Source organism: Eurypyga helias, unplaced genomic scaffold (genome assembly GCF_000690775.1).
Source record: "Eurypyga helias isolate BGI_N326 unplaced genomic scaffold, ASM69077v1 scaffold8657, whole genome shotgun sequence".
NCBI classification, from domain to species: Eukaryota; Metazoa; Chordata; class Aves; order Eurypygiformes; family Eurypygidae; genus Eurypyga; species Eurypyga helias.
The window spans coordinates 574-25,076 of NW_010262258.1; the positions used below are offsets into that span (position 1 = coordinate 574).

Sequence of the window (24,503 nt, forward strand, 5' to 3'; positions counted from 1 at the left end):
GGGTTACATGGGAAAAATGTGGCTGGAAAGAGAGGAAGGACCTGGGGGGGCTGAAGCCAGCCTGGGGCAGGCGGGGAACTCGTTAGGGGTCATTGCTAGATCTCCCCATGGCTCGAGTGAGGTGCAGTCACATCTATCTGCATGGATGGTCCTGCCTCTGCAGCCCTGTGCTACCCTGGGTGTCCAAACCCATCCACCTGGCTTTGTCTCACATCCCCGCAGCATCCTCATTTGACCCCTCCCAGAGCCAGCGCGGGGGCAGAGGTGAGTGGGCAGCACGGGCAGCGCAGCGGATGGCACACAGCCCTGCCCCACACCTGCAAAACACGGGAACCCCATGCTGGGTGGGCACCACATTTGCCCCGGACGGGGCGAGAGCCAAAAAAGCATCCCCAAAACTCATTGTGCTGGGTGTCTGTATGCCGTATCTCCATCCCGAACACGCAGCAGCATCTATTTTGGATCCAGACCCAGGGCAAACCCCTAACAGCAACGGTGCTGTGCCAGGATGCAGTGCCCACACCGGGACGTGGTACCCACACCGTGCCCTGCCCTGCCATGACATCGCCGCCAGCTCCAGTGGCTGCTGTTTCGCCCAGGTTTTGTGTTTACCATCACCTTGTTAAGGGATTATTCAGCCTGCGGTTTCCTCGCTCGTCCGATCTGTTTTTGCTCGGCGGCCGGTGGCTCGCTGCCATCCCCTAAGCTACACGCCGGGCTATATAAACGACCTCGCCGCCTCGGCTGCGGGGAGGCTCGCACGCAGCCCGGCTCGGCGGCGGCACAGGGGAGGTTTCGGTAAGCTGCAACTCTCTTTCTTCTTCCCAACCGGCTGCAAATCCTTTAGCAGGCGGCTGACAAGCCCTCGCCTCGCCCCCGGACCACAGCTCGGCTGGCGGCTCCGCAGCGAGAGGACGGGACCTTCCTTAATTGGGGTTTTTATGGTTTTTGTAGGTAAGAGTGAAACCCCAACCCTGCTAAGTTTTTCCTCTTTGTCACAGCTAGCAGTTATATAATTTTGCTGTGTTATTAAGGCGGCATAATTAAGAGTGGCTGTGATTGAGGACGAGGTGGAAATTAATTGGTGGGCAGATGAAGGTGCAGAGGCTGTGGGTTGGAAAACGTCGGTGGGGACGCGGTTGTCCACATCCTGCTTCTCCCCTCCTCGTCCCAGCTGATGGATTCGGGGCGCTGGAGCAGGGGGTTCAGCGGGGACGGTGCTTTGCTCACGCGGGTCTGTTTGATCTCCCGTCCCATGCCGTCTCCTCCCGTCCCCCTGCCAGAGCGGGGACACGGCAATGCCGAGCCCACTCTGCTGCCAGGATCCGGCCACTTGATTCCCCCCTTTCCCAGCGTCTCGGGGACGGAGGGACATACCCCATCCCAAACCCAGCGCTGAACAAGTCCCAGCCAGCTCCCAAAAATAGCTGCCGAGTGGGAAACAGGCTTTCAGCCTGGCTTCATTTTTCCTGGTTATTGTCTGGCTGCGAGTTCACGACCGCGCCGTAAGCCCACAAAACACTGCTCATGTGTTGCTTGTTATTTTTGCTTGACTGGGATTTGCTGAGCCATAATCAAAGTATTTCCTAGTCCCACATTCCCCGGTCTCGGAGGGGCTGGTTAATGCCGCTTACAAATAACAGGGTGTTCTCACTGCCGGCTGCTCTTTGTCAGCTTCATTTTATGGGTAAACTGAGGCACTGAAAGGCTGAGGCAACATTTCTCCCTCCCCAAGTTCATTAATTTTTGGGTGCATGAAATAAAGCACCTGGAATTCCAGCTGGTGTCACTTGGGGTAACACCAGCTCCGCGGATAGCTCCAGAAATTAAACGCTTGGTGCCGCAGGGATCAGGGGCTCAAAATCTGAACTCGCTGCGCAGGGGAAGAGCAACACAAAGCCCCAGTCGTTCATCTCTGCAGAAAAAGGAAAATATTTGGCTTCCTGCTCACATTTGCAGGGAAGTCTTGGCTTGTGCATGGGGTTTTCCACTTTCAGAGGCGCTCAGGAGCCTTCTCCCTCCCCACGCTCCCGGGATGTACTGGGGTAAGATGCTATCCGCACGCTAAGCCCAGTTTGCAAAGGGATAGGGACACGGAGATGATTCTGCTCACGTAAGGGGCAGAGCGGGGGGCCAGAGGGGCCTGTGGAGCCGCGTGGGCTGCGAGAGCATCCCTGCAGAAGTATTTAAGCTCTTACAAGGCTTTGAGGAGATGCCATTACAAAGCAGCGCTCTGCAGAATAGATTTGGGTTCAGATGTGACCGTGAGAAGCAGAGGGGATGCGAGCACAGACACGGAGCCCCTGCTGCTGCCCCCTTGGGGAGCGAGGGGCTGCTGGGGGGGGCATGGGCAGGGGGTATGAGCAGCCCCGTGGTGTGTTTTGGACTGGTTCAGCCTGGGAGAAGCTCCCTGAAGGCAGGAAGACCCTGGGTGAGCCTCAACACAGCTGTGCTTTTATCCGCAGGTGTGGGGAAGGCACGAGGCAGCTGTGGATATTCCAAAACCACCTCTGGAGACAACGATGATCACCACAAAAGGATTGATCCTCCTCCTCACCCTCCTGGGAGCCACGTCCGTTTTAGGTGAAGGTTAAACGTTTCTATTCCCGTCTCCGCACTGTCCCCTGCCCGCAGGCACGCTGGCATGAAGGCTCGTCTGCCAGTGCCCGCTGAGCCAGCAGACACGGCCCCGACATCGATGCCGGGCGCTGCTCCGGGTCAGTGTGGCGTTGGCCCGGCCAAATGACTTCCAGACGAGGGCTGGCACCCATCCAGCTCCTGGAGCACCAGCAAAGCTCATCTGCACGTCAGCCAGCCTCTGGTTGAACAGGGATGAGCCCCCTTGCCCACGGGGCGTGCTGGGACCACCCCTGAGACCCCACGGTGTCCAGCCTGCACCCCAGCTCCCATCCTGGTTCCCCTCTGCTCTGAGCAGACCCACCCTGGCCACTACCTTACCCACTGCCCAAGCACTAACCAACCCCAGCCAGTCTTGCAGGGAAAACCTGTTTGCAGGGTTTTGTTCTCTGAGGCTATAGAGGAATTTTGCCCTGAAATGCTCTTCCCAGACACCCGGGGTTAAGAACAGGGAGAGTCAATTTGTCACTGGGTGCCCAGAAACCCTGCTGAGCCCCCAGGAGCTGGGCAACAGTGAGAGCTGGTGCTGGGCAGCTTCAGGCTTAGCGCCCCGTCGGAATGGGACTGGTCCCAGCAAGCACCTGGGGATCCAGCCATGACCCCCAGCTCCCCTCAGGTGGCCAGTAAGTGCAGAAACCAGTCCACATCCCATAGACACCACCATCCTCGCTAGGTCCAACCTCATCCACCTTGGGTTCATTTCTCCCTGTGCAGGGAGAGGCAGGACATATACCTCTAGCTATAAAAAGATGATTTGATCTGACCAGCATGGAAAGCACAAAGAAGTTTTTCTTGGGCACTAAGGAAATAGTGGTTTTGCATCATACCCCAGCCACAGTGACACTGTGGGACATCTCCATCACACCCTTCACTCGGCATCTCCTGCCCCCGACGCACCGCATCCCACCGGAGCTCTCAGCAGCACCTCTAACCGGCCACAACCCAAAGGGAAATCTAAAATTCCGAGCCTAAGGATGCCCAATCCTTTGAACGGAATTCATTTATCGTTAATCTGACCTGTAATTTATTGATCCTTAGGTCAAAGGCTTCTGAAACCAGCCCTCAGCAGGATCCAGATAGGACAGAAAACCTTCAGCCCGCTGGTAATGCTCAGCTTGGAGAGTAAGTTATATCTCCCAGCTCATGCTGCTTTCCCTGGCCGGGACAAGGGGTGGTTGCACGCCTATTATTTTCCTCAGCCTTAATTTACGACCACACAACATTATTTGAGTAGATGAGGACGTTTCAGCAGCGGAATATCATCCACGACCTCCTATAGGGTTTGGGCTATCGCTGACGCATGCCGTTGGCTCCTCTCCTGGAAAAATGAAGGTCAAGCGCGTGACTACAGCCCCTCCGGGCCAGGAGGGCGAGGAGAGCCCAGGGATGGGCAAGCACATGCTCAGACCTGCCTCCCTCCTGCCCAGCCTGTCCCCACGCCCAGGACAGTTTGCGACACCACTGCTTTACAATTAAAGCCTGTGGGGTATTAATTACCCATAGAGCCTTCTCTGCTTGTTAAATAGGAGATACCCCGACCCCTCAAAGCTTTGCTGCCCAGCGCTCGGGATTTAAATTCCAGCAGGGATTGAAAGGGCTGGACATGCTGATGCCATAGCCTAGGGATTAGGGGACTTTCCCAACCTCCCATCCCGTTCCCAGCAGCTCTCTTAGCATGCTGTCAGCGAGAATCAAAGCACTGAGAACACTTCAGAGAGGTCCCCTCCACCTGCTGAGAGGCGTTTTTAGGAAAACTACCAGGGAAATTGTTTTCCCTTGAGGCTGGAGCTCACAGAGCAGGGGTGACTCCTGGTTCTCTAGGGAGAAATAGAGCAAAATCTTGAGGTTTTGGCCAATGCAACTGGAAACCAAAGCATCTGCCCTTGGCTGCAGTGAGCTGTAAACTCAGTTTTTGCCTCCAGGAGAGGGTGTGCCAGACCTGGTCGGGTTGAGCAGCCTGGCTCAGCGCAGCCGGGCCGGCGGGAGGGACTGGTGTTCGGCCAAGGAACAGGCAAACCCTACCCGAATGACCCCACGTGTCCTCCGCCCGCAGGTTCGAGGAGCAGCTCTCGCAGAGGAAACCCGACCTTCACCTACGCCAGACGCAGTACGTCCCTGCCGGCCGGTGCCGTGGGGTGGCCCTGTCCCTCCCCACGTCCCTGCCAGCTCTCAAGCCCCCTGGCTTCTTCCTCGATCTCTGCTTTCTGCTGTCAAGGTGCTAAACAGAGCCATATAAAGCCGTTTTCCTCCACAGGACTCCCCTCCTCCTTTCTTATCATCACCAGCCAATCCCAAACAAATTTAGGATCTTCTGAGACCCCTAAACCTGTTGCACATTAAACTTCTGCTTGGGACAGGTACAGATGGGCATTTATCCATGTGCCACCTGGGAAGGGATCACATCCCCAAGCCCACCTCCTCCCGCATCCCCCAAATTGCTAAATAAGGTCTGTGGATGCACCACTCAGGATGCTGAACTGGAGATGCCGCTATGCCAAATCAGACGTGACGCTTCCGTGGCTGCTCTCGCTTAAACGGTCTTTTCCAGCCACCTACTTTTGTAAGTCAGGGATTCGTTTTTCACCCCCATCACTATCCAAATAGTCCAGTCACGTGCCTTTCTAGGAAATAACTCAACCTGGTGTGTTACGAATCGGGCGGAAGAGTAGGTGTGGGAGGTGGCACGGCAATCACTTCCAAGAGACCTCATTTTTAGAAACTTTAGACACAAGTGCATCCTCGTAAACATTATTAGAACACTGTCATTTAAAAAGAAACCCAAACCACAGACTTGGAGCGTGTCTCATCCATCCAAAGCAGATTAAATTAATACCATCTAGTAGGCCGGTTAAAGACATGCCTTTAAAAAATCTAACCGCATATTAAACTCTCAATAAACCCTCTTTATGTTTTACAAATCAGCCGGCCCCTGACATGCTCAGCCTGCCTGGTAGCATCTTGGGCTTCTGTTTGCACACAGTAAAACCGGTGCTCGCAATAGGAGACACCCTTCCCCTATAGAGAACATATGTTGAAGTATGGTTAAAGACATTCCGCATGATCATACCAACGATTTCACCCTTTTTGGGGGGGTTGGGGTTTTTTTTATTTAACCACATTTAATCGCAGGGGAGCGCTGCCCCTCAGACAGCATTTAAATGACAATGTGCGTTTGATTTCCCTTAAGCCGAAGTTATTCAACACCAAGCGTGAGCTGCGTGCACTTTGCTCCCCTCGAGTTTATCTTAATCACCCTAAATCTAGTAGCCTGCAGAGCCTTCAGACCCCTTTGCGTGCTTTATTTCCCAGCTCCCTGAACATGCTTTGAGTTGGTTTAATCCACGTGGTGCGTAATATCCAAACGCACAGTCTGAGCTATATAGGAGCTGCTAAGAAACTGCCCGTTTTTGGGCAGCTGTACACGTGATGTCCCTCCCAGTAACGCATTGCTGATGTCATTCAAGGTTCACTGGTGCAAGATTCAAAACGCTTTTTGTCTCCGTGGTCGAAATGGAGCGAGTGCTCAGGGAAGTGTGGCCAAACGGGCGTGCAGAAGCGCACCAGATCCTGCCTGGCTGAGCGCCTCTGGGGCGTGCACTGCAACGAAGCGACGGAGGAAGGGCGGCTCTGCATTGGACACATTTGCTCAGGTGCTCCTATAACCTCGCTTACAGGCAGGGGATGTTGTTCTGAGCTCACCACTGCGCTCCCTCCACTGTCCTTTTACTATCTTTCTCTCCCGTGCCGGAATTGGTGATGCCGGTGCCTTCCTGAGCAGGACTGGAGTACTGAGGGAGCAGAGCATGGGGAGTTTATAGCCAAGTAACAAGATAAGGTGCAGATCCAGATATGAGGAATCACCAGGGACCCATAAAGATCCTGGGGATATAGGAACAATCTCATTCATCTTGTTAGAAACAGCAGCTCTCAAGGTGGAGTTTGCGACTGCAGGCAGCTGCCTCCGTGCAATCTCCAGGAAGGAGAAGAGTTGGGAATATTTAATTGCCTCAGCCCCTGCTGAAGGGGATTGTAATTAATTATATTACTCTTATAATCCCCTTTTAAACAAATCATTCTGAAAACAGCCTATGTTTCCTCCAGGAAAGTTGTTTCAGGTTTTCCCTGATTTTTTCCATTTATTTCCAGCTATATAAAAAAAAGAACCAAACTATCAGGTAGCTGCTGTACAGGGATGTTCTGTGATTGTAAAAGGGAAAACCTGAGCCCTTGCCTTGGGAAGAGACAGATTGTTATTGAGGATCTATCACCATTGGTAACGAAAACGTTTCAGAATCACCGTTTGGGAGCCCATTCATTAAGCCCATGGGGTAACGCTCAGTTGGCAATTCACTTACATCCTGCCCAAGCCAGGATACCATCGAAAACGGGGAGAAAGCTTTTAAGCTAGACCAAAGCCATGACTTTTGGGCAATAGCTGATAACAGAAACCTACGAAGTTTAAGGCATTTGGATTTGTAGTTTTGCCAGGGTTGAGCTATATGAGCTCATGTGCTGATCTGGATTCAAATTTCTCCAAAATTCAGCCCTTTGGGGAAGCTGAGTAACAGTTTCTAGCTGTAATTATATCCACGTGGCTGCTTTCTGCTAATTGTCAGGTTCAAAATGACATTGTCCCTGTGTTCCTAATGCCCAGCTGTTGATAATCAGCAGAAATACAGTTTGGATACGATTTATTCCTTATGCAGATGCCTTATTGCATCTAAATTAAAAGCAATTTATTCCTTATGCAGTATCTGCCTTATTGCATCTAAATTAAAAGCAGATGCCAGACCCTGCCGTGAGCGTTACGGGGACTCGGGGTTGCTTTCTGACTTGCCTGCCTCTCCTCCAGCCTGCAACATCACCTGCCCCATGGGCCGCGTCAACGCCGACTGCGACTCCTGCATGTGCGAGGACGCGACGCTGCACGGGAAGGTCTCTCTCGAGGACGGGTCGCCTGCTGCCGATGCCCGGGTCTACCTGCAAGCCAAGAAACTCAAGCTGTTGACAACAGCCGATAACAGGGGCATGTTTAGGATCCCAGGGGTTTGTCCCGATGGCAAAAACACCCTTAAAATAAAGAAAGCCAAATATGCAACAGCAACCGTCACCGTGCCGGAGAGCAGCAGAAGAAACCTGGCGATCCAAGTGCAGCTGCAACGATCAGGTAGCCCCGAAGGGGGGGTGAACGCAGGAGGCTTTACGCAGTAATCAGAAATAAACAGTTATTTTAGGAGGGGAAGAGTAACGAGATGGCCTTTTCCTCCTCCCACAGGCAAACCCTACATTCTGAGGAGCCCCGAGGACAAAGCCAGGAGGGTGGGACAGAGCGTGTCGCTCTGCTGCGAGGCCCTCGGCAGCCCGGCCCCTGACCGCTACCTCTGGTAAGGAACTTGAGTTTGATCAGGCAGAAAGCGTAGCTGTCCCACGGATCTGATTTCTGTCTCCTTAACACCTCCATAAAGGTGGGGTTTTTTAGCTATAAACCAGCTAAATACACTGAGAAACGATTGCTGCAAATGTTGTTTCCTCGAGATGTGCAGAGCAGGCGTTTCTCACATCTGCCGAGGAAATTACTGGAAAAACATACAGAGTTTGGAAACCTCAGCAGGCAGGACTGGCAGCTCTGCCTGCCAACTGCCCGGCAGCCACATCTCCGTCCTGCCAGGGGAAGGGGAATCATTTTTGGGTGATGCCACTTAAAATTCACTCAGGAGGATGCAGGATTAGGCCATCGCTCTGCTCCGGCCAGGCAGGTCAGCCTCTGTCCCCCTAACTGCCTGCCTGTGTCTGGTAGGTACCACAACGGCTCTCTGCTGGATCCCGCCTTATACAAATACAAGAACAACCTGATTCTGAAGAACCTGAACAGAGACCAGTCTGGGGAGTACTTCTGCAAGGCCACCAGCGCCGGGGGGTCAGCGAAGTCCCAGCCTGCCAAGCTTGCTGTCATAGGTAAGAGAATTCGTGCACGATGCTCTCCAAAGCAGCTGGGGAGACGGCGGTGTGCAGAAACCAGAAATTGTGGTATGTGTGGGAATGAAGAGTCGCAGGAAAAATATCTGGGGTTTATTTTGTGCATCCGTTAGCAGATAAGCTTGCGTGAGCTGGTTACGAACTCCACAAACCGGAGCTGCGAGCTGGTTGTGAACCAGATGCTCGCTACAGACTGGAGCTCTGGATTGCAGGTGACCTGCCAAGCTCAATCCGCTGGATTCAGCAGATTTCTCACTGTACTTGCTGTCTGACATGTGAATATTCCTGTTTGTTTAGGGGTTTGTTTTGTTTTAAACCTTAGGACACATTTTAGTCTGCCCACAGCCCAAAAGCCAGGCGGCTGCGGAACAGCTAGCTGAGGATGGGATGGATGGCAGTGGTGGGTAAGCAAGGGCTGGGATGCTCTTAATTAGGTACCTAAAGTTAGAGCTGCTGCACCAAAACAGAGGCCAGATGAATTGAGCTAACCAAAATACTGCAGAACATCTCCTTTATGGCTGCAAAACCTCACTGTTATTGGAAGCAATGTTTAGCTCTGGGGGTTTCAGACCACAGAGCGATGACTGTACAATTATTTCACGCTGCTCATTAAGAAATCCCATTCAACAGGCAGACAAGAGGCAGCCTGCAACTCCCAACCCCAAAACCACCTCATCCGACTTCCTCATGACTGCTTCCAAAAAGCCACAAACTCCTTCTACTACGACGTGGGCAAGTGCCCAGCAAAGACCTGTGCTGGGAAGCTGGATAAGGGACTCCGGTGCAAGGATAACGTCTCCTACTGCTGCGGGGTGTCCAGGATGGAAACCAGAGACATCTCCTGCAACGGCTACACGCTCCCCACTAAAGTCGCCGTGGAATGTGGCTGCAAAAAATGCACCGAGACCAAAATAACGGTTCGAGGCAGAGCCACAGCAGCAGATAACGGTGAGCCACTGCGGTTTGGCCACATCTACATGGGGAATAAGAGAGTGAGTATGACCGGCTACAAGGGAACCTTCTCCATCCACGTCCCAGCAGACACAGAGAGACTGGTTCTAACCTTCGTGGATCGGCTGCAGAAGTTTGTGAACACAACAAAAGTTCTGCCCTTCAAGGAAAACGGAGGGGCTGTGTTTCACGAGATCAAGCTACTAAGAAAGAAAGCGCCCGTTACGCTGGAATCTGCCGAGACCAACGTGATTTCTTTGGGAGAAATGGAAGATGATGATCCAATTGCCGAATTAGAAATTCCTGCCAATGCGTTTTATAGGAAAAATGGAGAAGCCTACAGAGGCAAAGTGAAAGCCAGTGTGACGTTTCTGGACCCAAGAAACATCTCAACAGCTGCTGTGACACAGAGTGACCTCAACTTTGTAGATGAGGAAGGAGACGTATTTCCGCTCCGCACGTACGGCATGTTCTCCGTGGACTTCACCGATGAACAGGGCACCGAGTCTCTCAATGCCGAAGAGGTGAAGGTTCATTTGGATGCTGCTCAGGTCAAGATGCCAGAGCACCTGCAAGAGATGAAGCTTTGGTCCCTGAACCCCGAGACAGGGTTATGGGAGGAAGAAGGGGACTTCAACCTCGAGAAAAGCAGGCGGCGCAAAAGGGAGGAGAGAACTTTTTTGGTTGGGAACATGGAGATCAAAGAAAGACGGCTTTTTAACCTGGACGTTCCAGAGAGCAGACGGTGCTACGTCAAAGTCCGAGCCTACAGAAGCGAGAGGTTTTTGCAAAGCGAGGAGATCCAAGGAGTTGTGGTTTCTATTATAAACACGGAGCCAGAACCGGGGTTCTCGTCCAACCCCAGAGCATGGGGCCGTTTTGACAGCGTGGTCACCGGTCCCAACGGCGCCTGCGTGCCCGCCTTCTGCGACGAGCAAAACCCCGAGGCCTACGCAGCTTACATCTTGGCTAGCATGGGGGGCGAAGAGCTCGAAGCTGTGTCCTCTGCTCCCAAACTCAACCCTAACGCTATCGGGGTCCCCCAGCCATATCTCAACAAGCTTAACTACAGGAGAACAGACCACGAGGACTCCAACACCAAGAAAACGGCATTCAGCATTAACATGGCCAAGCCAAGCCCTAATTCCCCCGAGGAGAACAACGGCCCTATTTATGCCTACGAAAACCTAAGAGAATGCGAGGAAGCTCCACATAGCGCCGCTCACTTCAGGTTTTACAGGATAGAGGGAGACCGGTATGACTACAACACCGTTCCCTTCAGTGAAGATGACCTCATGAGCTGGACCGATGACTACCTGGCGTGGTGGCCCAAGCCCATGGAATTTAGGGCCTGCTACATTAAGGTGAAAATAAATGGACCCCAAGAGGTGAACATAAGATCTCGTAACATGGGTGGGACACACCCGCGTACCACCGGCAAGCTCTACGGCATCAGGGACGTCCGCAGCATCCGTGACTCGGAGCGGCCGGACGTGTCGGCAGCCTGCCTGGAGTTCAAGTGCAGCGGCATGCTCTTCGACCAAGACCGTGTGGACCGCACGCTCGTGAAAGTGGTCCCACAAGGCAGCTGCCGTCGCGAGAGCGTCAACAGCATGCTCCACGAGTACCTGGTGAACCACCTCCCCATGGCTACGAACAACGACTCCAGCGAGTACACAATGCTGGCTCCTCTCGACCCGCTGGGTCACAACTACGGCATCTACACCGTCACCGACCAAGACCCGAGGATCGCCAAGGAAATCGCCCTGGGCAGGTGTTTCGATGGCACGTCCGATGGCACCTCAAGAACCATGAAGAGCAACATTGGCGTTGGGTTGACTTTCACCTGTTCAGAGAGGAGCGCGGCAGAGCAAAGCATCTTCCAGTCTCAGAGGAACTTGGGCCAGCAATCCATACTGGTTCTGCCAGGGGAGAGCCCCGCGTACCGAAGGCAGCCGGCGAGCCGCCGGATCACCCAAGGCAGGATCCCCATGAGAGGTTAACGTTCTCCCACATCCCAAAGCTGTATAGGAGCCTTGATAAAGTCGCTTGCACTTGATTAAATATAATTTGAAAGTAACATCTACCTGCTAATAACCTGATTGAAAGCTGGTAGATGTCATAATTACATCTCAAAAATAAAGGTGCACTTTTTTTTTGTTTCTCTCACCAGAAAGAAAAGACATTAAGGCAAAAACTGGGGGCCAGTAGCAGTAGTGGGTTCGTGTCTTATTAAATGCATCCATGAAAAGAATCTTCTTTCTGCCTGACATTAAACAGCTTCACACAATAGCCTAAAGGGAGGGCTAAACACATAATTAAGTCATGTACATAAAACATTCTTCTGTTCTGCACCTGCAGACTTTGCCAGCCCAAGTACCTGTACAGTAGTTGGTAACACGAAAAGGAATAAACTGATTTCCTCATGCTGAATTCAACTACAAGGTTTTGTACTTGAAATGTAAGTATTTTATTTATTTATAGCTTGGTTTAGAATGACTGTATTCAAGCTAAACTACCGGCAGCTGCATTTCTAAGAACTCCCATGCTCGATAGCACAGAGAAGCCACGTGGATTTGTAGGCTCCACAAGAATAAAACTACAGTTTTCTCTTGCTTCTTGCATTATTTGACAAGAAAAATCCATGCTCTGCGATAGGGTAGGTTAATAAAAAGGTCATTTTTTAACTGACAATGCTGCATTGCTTTTGTGTTTGACACACCCAAGTAAACCGTGCGTAGAGCTGACCAAAGAATAACCTGCACAGTTTCACTGTTCACCAACAGGTCACGCCTTTGCCACTGCGAGACTGATCCTGCGTGTGGGTGACGGGGTTGGTGGGTAGATGGTGCCCCCCCGGGTGCAGGGCTTGGCCACGGCATGCTGCGGTCAGGGAAACCGTCCCCAGCCCAAGATGTGGAGCCAGAAGAGTGGTGGGAGAAGCGACAGCAGGTCTGGGCAAGGGATGAACTACGGAGACAGCAGCAGGGCTCCCAGAGTGGGACAAGACAGGGGAAAAGATGGCTGGGAACCTGTACTTCGGGGACGATAGAAACCAGGCAGCGCAGAGCAGGGCTGGGAGGTGCAGAGACAGGGAGGAAGGAGGCTTCCTCCACAGTCAGCAGCAGCGAGCAGGACACTGCTGGGCAAGCAGCTGCTCTCAGCTGGAGGTAAGGATGGGCACAGAAGGGCTCAGAGAGACAGTGACCCACCTCCCAGTGACCCACCAAGTGGCCCTATCAAACCCCTGTTACTTCTAGAGTGGAATCAAGGACCTCAGCAGCACAAAGACAGCCAGTGTTTACACCCAAACACTGGCAATACATTTTTAGGGTGCAGGCAAGCCAGCAAGTCTCCAATGCCGAAACTTCCACTGAGAAATATCACAAAAGCTGGACAGTGCTACTGGACGAAAACTGTAACTCAAACGCTTGCTCAAACGTGGATTTCCCTCTCCTACCCAATCCCCTCCTACAGGTCTGAGGCCAGTTCTAGGTCTACGCTGTCATACCTACAGGCCATCAAGGGCATGGGGGGCTTTCATTAGCATTTTACCAAGCTTCAGAACAGGTTCTCGGGTCTGACACGGGGCATCCCAGGCATTAAACGCAGAGCTGTGCAGGACTGTGCAGCCTGAATTGTGCTTAAAAAGGTAAAAACCACACCCTTCATAATCCATGTTTTCATGCAAATCAACAGTTATCACAGAGAAGCAGAAAAGGAAGAGCTGTGGAATACGCTGGCACATCCTCTTCATACCAATGAATTTAGACTCTGTGTTTGCTTTTGTGTCTAGTCTGCTGCAAGGGCTTGGCGTGAGCTGGGGCCAAGGGAGCCAGTGGGGAGCATTAGCTCGGACCTTCCCACAGAGCTCTTGGCTCGCACTGCAGGCGCACAGAGAAGCGTCTCTTCCCTTCGCTCCCCTCCTCCTCTGCAGCCAGCCAGCCAAATCCCCAACTTAGTTTCATCACTTGGAGTAACGCAAACGACTTCTACAGACCGACGCAGCAGGTAGGTGGGTGAAGGCAGGGATCTGGTCCCTGTGCTGCATGCGGGCTTGCCAGAGCAAAACACGGCAGGGTACGGGGTTCCTTCTTTTGGGGAGAAATGTCTGTTTAACAGGAATGAGGTGGTCACAGCCCTACGGCCTGAAATTCTGCCTATCCACGAAACAGCAAGGAGCTCTCCAAGTTTCCCCAATCTGTCCCCCACTGCAGCTTAACTCCGACTTGGAGGAACAAACTAATCTCCGCACTCCCCAGGCCCCTGAGCTCCCGGCGGAGGCTGCTGGCTTGCGTACACTGGACACAGAGCAAGACAGGGGTTTCAAACACAGGTACTTGAGCACTATCGCCAGAAAACAACCACCACTCAGTGCTAACGCTTGGTTGCTACCGACGAGCCACGGCACCAAATGCCCTTAAGAAAGTCCCTCGAGGAGAAAAGCTACAGCAGGTCCTGGCACGCAGCCCTCACATAAGCCGTACGCTCGGGTTCAGCCTCAGTTCTGACTTCTCCAGCTCCTGAGCGCTGGTGTTCGTGGTCAGCCTACAGCAGTGTCCCTTCTGCAACCAAAAACCTAACCCACACATTCAAGGGGAGCATCAGCCGGAGGAACGCAGGAAGGCCGGGACTCACCCCTCCCTCCGCCTTAGCCTTCGGACCACCAACCTTGAGAGACAGGCTGAAGCAGGAGACCCGGCTCCGAAACATCAGCAAGTTTGGGCCTAATGGCAAAGCATCTGCCATTAAGGTCACTTAATTTCCAACCCTCAGCTAAATCCGGTGACCTACCCCTCCTTCTGTTCCTAAGGAATGGAAAATATTGCTTCCCAGAAGCCATCAGGCTGTCAGCAGTTAGGATAAACAAAGGAAGAGGTATTCCCGTCTAGTCTCCACCTCCAAGTTATTCAGGGATTTTGCAATCAACTTTTTAAAAGATTCAAGTACTCCAGTGATTAGTCACTCACACCTTTTGTTTATTTGTAACTTATTCAGCAAAAACAGGAATAAAGAGGTTTCCTAGGAAGCAGGGGGAGAAGGAAGGTTTTAGATCATGAAACAGATGCATCTAACTGCTAGTCACCAGCATCCTAGGAAATATCACTCCCTCTAACATTTATTTGAAATCCAAGATGAAATCATCCCTATCCAACACCAGAGCCCTTCTGGTGCCCAAACGGCCTGCAGTTCTACCAGTAATCTGGCTTCAGTGCTCTAAAACTGAGCCGTGGCAGATGCTGGATCCATGGATACCTCTGCTACTTTCCCTCTCTCGTGGAGGACAGCTGTTTTATTTTGCTGGTATCACATTCCAGTGGCTAGGGTGGCTGTCCTTGACCTCGCCAGCGGTACTGGGGATTGAATCACACTGTCTGTGTTCCAGAGTCAACCCTGACATGCTATTCCACACCTCATCAGCGAATGCCCCGTTTTTGGTTTGCCTGTTCTGCAAAACTAATCAGGTTTTCATTACCTACCGAGTTAAATCCCTACAGAGCTAGGTGAAAGCAAAGTTTCCAAAAAGACATTTTGGCTAATAGCTGCCCGGGGAACACCAATTCCCTTTAAAGCTTCTCTGCCATGCCAAAAATAGCATGCCAAAGATTTCCTCCATAAAACAACTGGGGTGAAGAGCTGGGATGTTAACTGTTGAGCAACAAAGAACCGTCTGATCTCTGATAACCTCCAGCATAGAAAGCAACGCTGAGCAGCCTGAAACTGCACAGATCACAGGATTAAAGTTCCAAGTACAGGTACCCTGGCTACAATCTCACTGAGCCGTTACGTGGTATTGAACAGCTAACTGAAGACGTTCTATACCACATTTCCAGCATCTTCGGTCCAGCTGACCTTGGTTTGCCCCTAAGAGATGCCGTGAGCACCACCTACAGGATTTCTGAGCACATGCCACCCCCAATTCCCCCAAAGAGGCAGAGAAATTTGGCTTTCGCTTCATGCTTCAGTTAGAACCGAAATTACCGCGTGCCGGCGAGGACTAACAGCGACAGATCTCACACGAGGCACCATCTAAACTGTCAGCGAGAGACACAAGTTCCCTGCAGATGTTCTCCATCAGCAACATCTGGCACAGACACTGCTGGCTGGAAGCTGATACTCCAACGAGCAGCATTAACACTGCTTTGCTCATTTTGTACACGCAAAGGATGGAGACGGAGTTGTTCTTTGCTATCAACTGTCCGGGGTCAGAGCAGGCTCAAAAAAACAAAGGACTTAAAGGACTTTTCCTCAAAAGTCATTCCTAGGAACAAAGCAGTTAATTTAACAGTTTGGTCATCTAAAAAAAACTTTTAACCCTAAACTGCCTGAGCTTTTGGCACTGTATTCTTTCTGCAGGAGGCACATCCCACCCATCATTTTGCTCACATCATAACAAGCCACAATTCATTTTCCAGTGCCTTGCAACCTGGTAAACCAGAAAAATTGGGTCCAGCCATGCTAACAGTTGCCTAAAATACTTCACTTCCCATAAGTCCAAAACTCTTTATCATCTCTGCTTATCTGTAAGTTGTGGTGGTGGGGTTTGGGGTGGGTGGTTTGTTTTTGTCTACTCATTTCTCTGCTAATTCACAGAATCACAGAATTGTTCTGGTTGGAAAAGACCTTTAAGATTGAGTCCAACCTATTTTAACTTCCGATACAATGCATGCCTGAGGCCAGATCCCGGCCATGCTCAGGGTCAAAATCTTGTCTATGGAGAAGACACTTTAGAGAAAATGTTCTTAACCTCAGCAAACATTTAATATTTGAATTCCAATGAGTGTTCTTTAAAAATAACCGATTCCCAGCAGCTCCAGATGGGATGACACAAGGCAAGCAGCTGTACAACTGGGACCAGTGACGGAGCAAACCCCAGAAAAACCCCAAAGCCACCCACCATCACTTCTATGGGTGTGACAACTAACCTTTCATAGCCTGAACAGAGTAAAAGCCATATGACTTCACCACCACTACCTGTAAGCAGTAGGAAAGAGCAAAGCACAAAAATACATCATTTGCTTACGAACAAACTTGCCGGTTTTATAACTTCTGCAGCACAAATTGCACCCTTGAGTTGGCAGCCAAAGACAAAGGAATTCTCCCCAGGAACTTGCTGACTTCCACCATACTGTTGTTTCCAGCTTTTGGCTGAGTCACAGCTTTGGATCTCTTGGAGAATCATGTGTTCTGGAAAACCTGTCAGAGGCAGATTAATTATTGGACCAATGACAATGAAAGAAAAACACTATAGCGTCTGCTTTAACAGATGCTTCTTCAGAAACATATTAATCCATGTTATAGAACACATTTTTCTAGATTTTTCTTGTTTTCTTTCATTCAGTGAGTCACACTCAAGCATGTCAAGCTCCTGTCACCATGATCCATCTCATGAATTCAACACCTGACCTGAGCTCTCAAGTTCCAGCCACGACTGCTCAAAAAGACACCAGCACACTGAAAACTCTGAGGAGCCAAAGGGCAGGTGGAAGAGGATCTGCTGGCATTTACTTATCAGCATGAGAACAGAACCATTCTAATACCAAGCCTACAGTACTCCTGCTTTTCTTTTTTTTTCCCCTTTTTAAGCTTCCAAAATTCCAGTGATAATGCCATAAATATGAAGCTAAGGGAACAGTGCCTCCCCAAGTCTGAACGGCTCAAGTGGCTCTGCTTTTACTTCAGCTGTACTCATTAAAAGCAGGAATAAATTGAGCAAACAACACTAAAGCAACTGCTCAGCTCTGGTCAGGCTTTGTTTTGCTGTTATCCTCACGGTGCTACTTCTAAGACAAGAAAGTAAGAGTCACCCATTCCAGGGTTCTTCACATGAAACACTCCTTCTTAGACATACCATTAATCAAGGGAAAGTTTGGATTAGATTAAACAACTCCTCAACAGGTAAAACCTCTCTCATCAGAGAAAGTATGACAGCCGAACTAAGTTTTCTGGTTGGATGGCACCCAAATATTAAGTGGGATATATGCTAGAGTATGAAAAAAAACAGTGTAAGAGATGGCAATCAGTATGATTAAACAGGAAAGATAAGGCATTGAGCAGAAAAGCAAAAGACATTAAAGAAAAATATCTACTGAACAAGGTAAATGACAGGTTTATAGATTCCAAACAGAACCTATGAGAGTAAAACAGTCCCTCGTATTGAAAAGTAAATATACGCATAAACATTTTTCTTTTCTGAATTTAAAAGGAAACAAAACGATGCGCTCACATCACACGCAGGTGACTACACCCAGGGATGACACTAAACAGGACCCACTACTTACAGCATTTACAAAGCCAACAGGCCCAAGTAAACACGACAGCCCTAAGAGAACGAGATGAGGAGACCTCAGACGAGAACAGATTAGGAACATTCTGTTTACTCCCTTTCTCCATCAAAGATCTACTGAAACTGAATTCCAGCACACTGGAAGGAGACACCTGTAGACTGAGACTACACAGAGTCAGCCAGAGGTAATTAATGATTGCACAAGCTGATCAGATGGAACAGACTGCTCAGAAAACCCCACCTGGCAGACAACCCCAACAAAGGCCTACGACCCAAAAAACGTGGCATCAAATCCCAGTCAGAAATAAGGGACGTTCTGTGTTAACTAATTGACTCAGCAAACTACCATGGACAGGAAAAGGTTCTCTAGATGTTCCCACCTAAGGCTTATGCTATATTCAGCTCCAAGTGGTGCTACAAAGAGTCCGCAAGGAAAATCAAACTAGACAATCTAAAAGTCTCAGTGAACATTAAACTCTGACAGAAAAAAACTGGGTTGTAGTATTTCCAGATTAAAGTTAACTGTGCATAACTTACGCCAGGAGTCGTCAAGAAGAAACTGAAAACACTGTACAAAAATAATGTTTATTACTCAACCACGGAAACAGGGATTTCCATGCTGAAACACTATCTTCAACATCCAGAGATTCTCTTCCTTGATGGGAAGAGAGAAATGAGTCTGCTCGGGAACCCATGATGAAAACATGCAGATGACATTAAGGTCAAACAGTTTGGGAGGAAACCCCTGAACTAAGTTGAATGTTACCGGTGAGCATTGAAGTATTTTATTAACTTACAGACACCTTCCACATCTTAAAATACAGCTATTGTTTTATATCCTGTGCCAATATTCCCCTCTCTTTCGGAGTCTTTTTTGCCGTGCTAAGTTTGAGCGTTTGAAATCTGCATTCCTGATTAACTGTTCTTGAGTTCTGCTGGAACCAGGAGTGCATATATCCGTTGTAGAAGTCAGCTGCTGTCAGCTTCTTCTTTAATACAACTGTTTTCATCCCAACCCAGCCTTCCTAAAAATAAAAGCAAAAAAAAAAGGCAGTAAGCTTCTTCCTTTAGCTCTCACTAGGCTGGCGTGCAGAACACATTTTATGTCCTTGTGTTTACGTTAGGAGTCAAATCCCCACTGCCAAGTGAAAAGCCTGCTGATGGAAACTCAAAGTTCTTCCAGGTGTCAAATAAAGACACTGCTGCTAATCTGAACTAGTTCAGTGAGTAACAACAGACAATGAAGACAAGAGTTACGTAGCACACAGATCCTAAACACCTCATTTTAGGGCAGTGAAGAAAAAGCAAGTGGGAAAAGCCTACCTTGCAACGAGCCACCAGCGTTCGGGACACTTTATGGTATATCAGGGAACCAGGAACAGCTCCACAGTCATTTAGTGTTTGATCTAAAAGCAAAGAAAGATTGTCTTGTGTTTTTATGCCAACAAGTACAAAAAAACAAACTCTGAAACACTTATGTCTTTTGATAATCATCTTGATAAGCATGATAATCATCCTGCGTCTCTATTTTGCCAAAAATATGTCTTGTATTCTATGTTTTATTATACCCAAATAAGCAGGGGAGAATCAGAACAGTCACCCTCTGGCACTACTCCCTGTCTGATCCATAAACAGTCATAGAATCACAGAATGGTTTGAGCTGGAAGGGCCCTTTCAGCCCATCTAGTCCTCATTAGCAGGGACCCCTTCCACTAGACCAGGTTGCTCCAAGCCTCATCCAGCCTGGCCTTGGACACTTCCAGGGAGGGGGCATCCACAGCTCCTCTGGGCAACCTGTCCCAGTGCCTCCCCAACCTCTCCGGGAAGAATTCCTTCCTGATATCTAAACTTCCCTTCTCTCAGTTTAACCCCATTCCCCCTTGTCCCGTCACTACAGGCCCTTGTAAAAAGTACCCCCCCAGCTTTCTCATAGCCCCCCCACAGGCACTGGAAAGGGCTTCGAGGTCTCCCCGAAGCCTTCCCTTCTCCAGGCTGAACACCCCCAACTCCCCCAGCCTGTCCCCATGGCAGAGGGGCTCCAGCCCTCGGAGCATCCTCGTGGCCTCCTCTGGACTCACTCCAACTGGTCCTTAATCCCACCATGTGCCTTGGCATATCACTCGGCCCACAGGGCACTCAGACTCGGATCACTACAGAAAACTGTTTAAGCAACAGTACACAGGGACAGCTTTCCACGTGAGAGATCCCCAAACAACAGCCCTCAAAGACAACCTCCTAACTAATCAGAGGATTAAAATGCTCCAGAGTCTCAGGATTCACAGGACTACACCTGCTGCTTGCTCAACATCATCAGAAAGCAAAACCCATTTTATGCTCATCTTTGGGCCCAGAAGCTTACTGTTCTCTGAGCATACACAAGACTGACTTAGTTCTACTAGACTTTCAGAAAGCAGTACTTCAAGCTATTGTTTAGTACAACTGCGTACAATCTCCAAGTCAACGTCTGACAAGACAGGCAAGTTTAACAAGTTAATTTAGATGTAAATACCGTCAAAATCAGGGATATTATCCACTTCCACAAAATCCAGAAGTTTAATGGTAGTACCTTTCCACAGCGTCTGCAAAGGAAACTGGAAACAGAAGCAGATAACACATTGAGAATATTTTCAGCATTTCCAGGCAACTGTCGAGATTTTTTTCTTATGTAAGATACCTGTCATAATAGCATTAGGGGAAGAATTTAGGTATGTGTCCACATAAGAGACTTTCCTTACTACATCTAGTTTTCCTTGTTCGTCCCCATCTCACTGACAAGCAACCCATTAGCATATGCAATGACGAGCTGAGCAATTAGCTACCGTAGCTATTTGTACTGCTTGCTGTCAGAGATGTCATCTCAGCATCCTGAAATCCTCTCAAATGCATCAGCAGAAGCCTCAGAGCTAAGGAAACAATACGAAACTACTGAGCTGATTTCACGCTTGGGATCAAGTTGATGAAAAATCTCCTCCACGCTAATTCCACCTCTAATGCTGAACTCCGCTGGGATTTCAATACACATGCGAGGATTCAGAGGCTAAAATAACTGAACTTGAGGTTTAGTCATTAGTTAAAATACATATATATTTTGAAACACTCATACATGCTAGACGACAAAAAAATGGGTTAAAAAAAAAATCCACTGTCTTACCATACTTCCTATTGCACGATGCAGTTGAATTATTTGTGCAGCCGTTTGCTCTTCCCATTTTATACAACTCCTAGCTATAGAGATTTTAGGAGCTAAGGGGGGGAGAAAAGAAGTTAGAAGACATCATATTTTGTTTTGCATATTTTTGCAAACAAATAGCTGTGCTGTTTTATCTTATTTTAAACCCGATTTTATCCTCACCAATGGCTATATGATAAACCTGCCACAGGACCTTAGACAACAACTGGAGAAAAGATTTTGTAAAAACACCAGTTTGGATTATTTATACTTTATTCTGAGCTGTCCTCTTATTTTTACCCGTTGGGCTGCAAACTGACAACCTTATTTACAAGCACAGCTGCAACACTTTTGTCTGCATTACAACCATGAAGAATTCACTCAGATTTTGCAACCTCGCTACTGATTTTGATATTGTACAGGCAACTGGAAAAAAAAAACCCACATTAATGCACTAAGTCTGAAGCATTTTTCCCCTCTGTACGAGTTTAAGCAAGAAAAGAGACCATATTGAGAAACTAAAAAAAGTACAACACAGCACAGTAGGAAGCAAATTAAGTTTTCCAGCTGATAAAAAGAAATAAATCAGCAAGTTGCATTAAATCTGATGTCTGCTTACCAAATGTTACTCCTTCTTTTGGCTGCTCTTTTTTATTTTTTAAACTTTCAGGCAAGTTTTTCAAAACTGCTATCAGCTGCAAAATTAAATTTTGTAGAGAGTATTAGCAAAGCTAAAGTAGAGCAAATTCATTAACAGTAAATCCAAGACATACAAAAAGAGTACTTAATTTTTCACCCGTGAAAATTCATCGTGAGCTTTTAGAAAATTGGGTTAGTATATTCAGAAGGCTTGCATGATACATACAAACACATTAATGGCATCATTCCCACTGAATCACAACTTAAAAACCCCAGGTATTCTTTTATGGATGATCTCCTCTCTCACACTAATCCTAGAACTGGATGAAAGCTGATTATTAAAGTGAAAAAACAGATATTCACCTTTATTAAAGAAGGAACTGCACTGTTTCCATACACAGCACTTGAGTTCTCCTCTGAACAGAAGCAGAGCAGCAAGGCACAGGCCCAGCTCCGACAGCTTATCACATACCACTCAGCTTGCCTCTCAGCAAGCAACGTGCTCACAAACACTGTCTCAGATCACTCTCCTGTTAACAGCTGTGGTCAACTCAGAACAAGATTAAAGAGAATTCTGTTTACACGCTTTAAAAGCGAGATACTAATGAGAAGTGACACTAGCTCCCATGACTTTACCATGTCTGCACCCATCTTGGACAATATCCCTTCCAGCTCCTTTGCAGTACAGTGGGGAGGAACACCAATCTCTTCTTGCTTAATAATTGGACCTACATCGAACCTGAAAGGCAGAAAACATACAAGCTTACCAGAGGAGAAGCTATAACCCAATTAGCAGCTCAAAAGTCTACATTCAATACATTCACTCAGTTACCAATTACCCTGTTCCTTCCTCTAAAACTTTATTTCCCCACACATGACCAAACAATGTTTGCTTCTCAAGACAACACAGGGAAAAGAGTATTGGATCTTGGCAAGCAGGAGACTGCTATGAATGCACAATTTACAGCACAGAAGTGCAAGATCTCAGAAGAAACAACCTGAAGTATTCAGAAGAAATTTATTTTGCGTTTTCCTGAGATCTATTATCAAACAAGCATCTAAGATAATGAAGATGATGAGTTTTTACAAGCTGTTAAGCTAGAGTTTGCGCTGAAGCTAAAATAGATGATTAATCTCTCATCCCTACACAGGCAATTTCTTGTTCTCTCTTTCACTCACAGGAGGTTACAGGCAACTCTGATGACTGAAAACCAGTTCTTTCTTGTCATGTCATACCAATCCTACCACCCAGCTGTGCTAATATCTGTTCTCTGTCTGCCCTCTGTAATAATGCCCAGAATTACAGAACAGGCCTGGGATTACTACAATGGGCTGATGCTGCCAGCAGGAAACAGGTTGAAGACGCTAACAAAACTGTACCCAAGGCTGCTACAACAGAGAATTCCTTTTAACTTATATCATTATTCTTGGTCTTACGTTTGTTTCCGGAATAAAGTAACTGCAACAACACATTTAGAGATGATGATGGCTGGGAAGTATTTGTACAGAAAAGTACCACTTGACCAACGTGACTACTGAAGGTTTCAATCGATAAAGACTGTTTCTTAAAAGCTTAAAAAAAACCCTGATGCCACAGTCTAGAGTGCAGATTACACGCTCACTAAAATACTGTATTTGTGGCAAGACCCATATGGTCAGATGCAAGCTTGTTAGCATTTCAAATTTTGATATTAAACACATCTAATAATAAAAAAGTGATTACATAGAATAATTTAAATTATGACTTAAATGGTGATGATTTAAAGTCCTGAGAGGCAACAGCAGCAGTGAGTTGTTCTGGGAAGCATATCTAACGTACCTTTTTGGTCGTATTTCCATAATTGTCACCCCTGTCACTTTATCACCGTGAAGCACCGTGTGGACTATTGGTGCAGGCCCACGCCAACGCGGGAGACAGCTGGGATGAACATTCAGCACGCCACTGAATCAAAAATATTTTCAAGTTAGCAGAGGAACAGTACCTGAAGCGTACGTAAACGGGTGTGCAACAGTAATGACACCTGCTTTAAGAATTATCTGCTCAGACCTTCTGCAGTGTTACTGGTTTAACTGTAAAGGAAAGCTCACACTCTACAACCTTTAGTTTCCCAGTGAACACAGAGGAGATGAGAGGAGTAAAGGCAAGTACCTCCACTGAAGTGTTAAAGAACAACTGTGACGCTCACAACAATAGAAGCAGGACTCAGGCTAAGCAGATGAACCCCGGGGAGAAGTTGACCTGACCTGCTACAAGTCACAGGTGCTGACGACAGCGATACTCAAAAGCAGAGTGTGGCTTTACTAACAAAGCAGCGATAGATGTCCTCAACTCACTCACTATGGGAACTGCAGAATCAGGTCCTCGCTTAGGAGACGTCCAAATGATGCCACCACACCGACATCAAACTGCCCCACAGGTCCCGTGCGTGGCCACTCGTGAACAGGCAGCTGGAGCTCCCGGGCACAGCTTCTCACAGGCAGGTCCTCAGGCAGGCGGGAGGGCAGGGTCACCACCTCCAGCCTGGACACCAGCGACTCCCCGCTGGGCTCCCTGGGGTGGACAAGGCATTGAAGGCCTTGCACTGCCACTGCAGGCAGAGCGAGGGACAGGTGAACTCCAGTTCACCTCCACGCCTCGCTGTGCCCTTCCACACCACCTGCCCCCCAACTCCTATCCCCTACTTGGTCCCCAGCCTCCCTCTGCTGAGCCCAGCCTCCCAACCCTGCCACCCCCCAACCCCTTCACCATCCCTTTCAATCCCAGACCCTCCCCCAAGCCCCACAGTCCTTGTCCCCCAAGTCCTGACCCTCCTGTGATCCCACTCATGACGCTGCCGTCCCTGT

At 48.8% G+C, this 24,503-nt stretch overlaps 2 protein-coding genes across 2 annotated transcripts; one reads left to right on the forward strand and one right to left on the reverse strand.

Moving 5' to 3' along the window:
• The first annotated feature begins 2,522 nt into the window (after nt 1-2,522).
• Nucleotides 2,523-11,567, forward strand: CILP (cartilage intermediate layer protein, nucleotide pyrophosphohydrolase). The gene is made up of 8 exons (XM_010155647.1): nt 2,523-2,583; nt 3,676-3,759; nt 4,691-4,744; nt 6,102-6,287; nt 7,490-7,804; nt 7,913-8,021; nt 8,435-8,592; nt 9,244-11,567. Exons 1-8 carry the CDS (start codon nt 2,523-2,525, stop codon nt 11,565-11,567), a joined length of 3,291 nt encoding a protein of 1,096 aa, XP_010153949.1.
• A 6,858-nt stretch (nt 11,568-18,425) lies between these two features.
• Nucleotides 18,426-24,210, reverse strand: MTFMT (mitochondrial methionyl-tRNA formyltransferase; the record flags this gene model as incomplete). The annotated part of the gene is made up of 8 exons (XM_010155648.1): nt 18,426-18,876; nt 19,175-19,257; nt 20,361-20,442; nt 21,003-21,094; nt 21,640-21,715; nt 22,296-22,398; nt 23,479-23,601; nt 23,998-24,210. Coding segments are annotated over 8 exons (973 nt in total), but the record flags the coding sequence as incomplete, so codon positions are not given.
• Between the last annotated feature and the right edge of the window lie 293 nt (nt 24,211-24,503).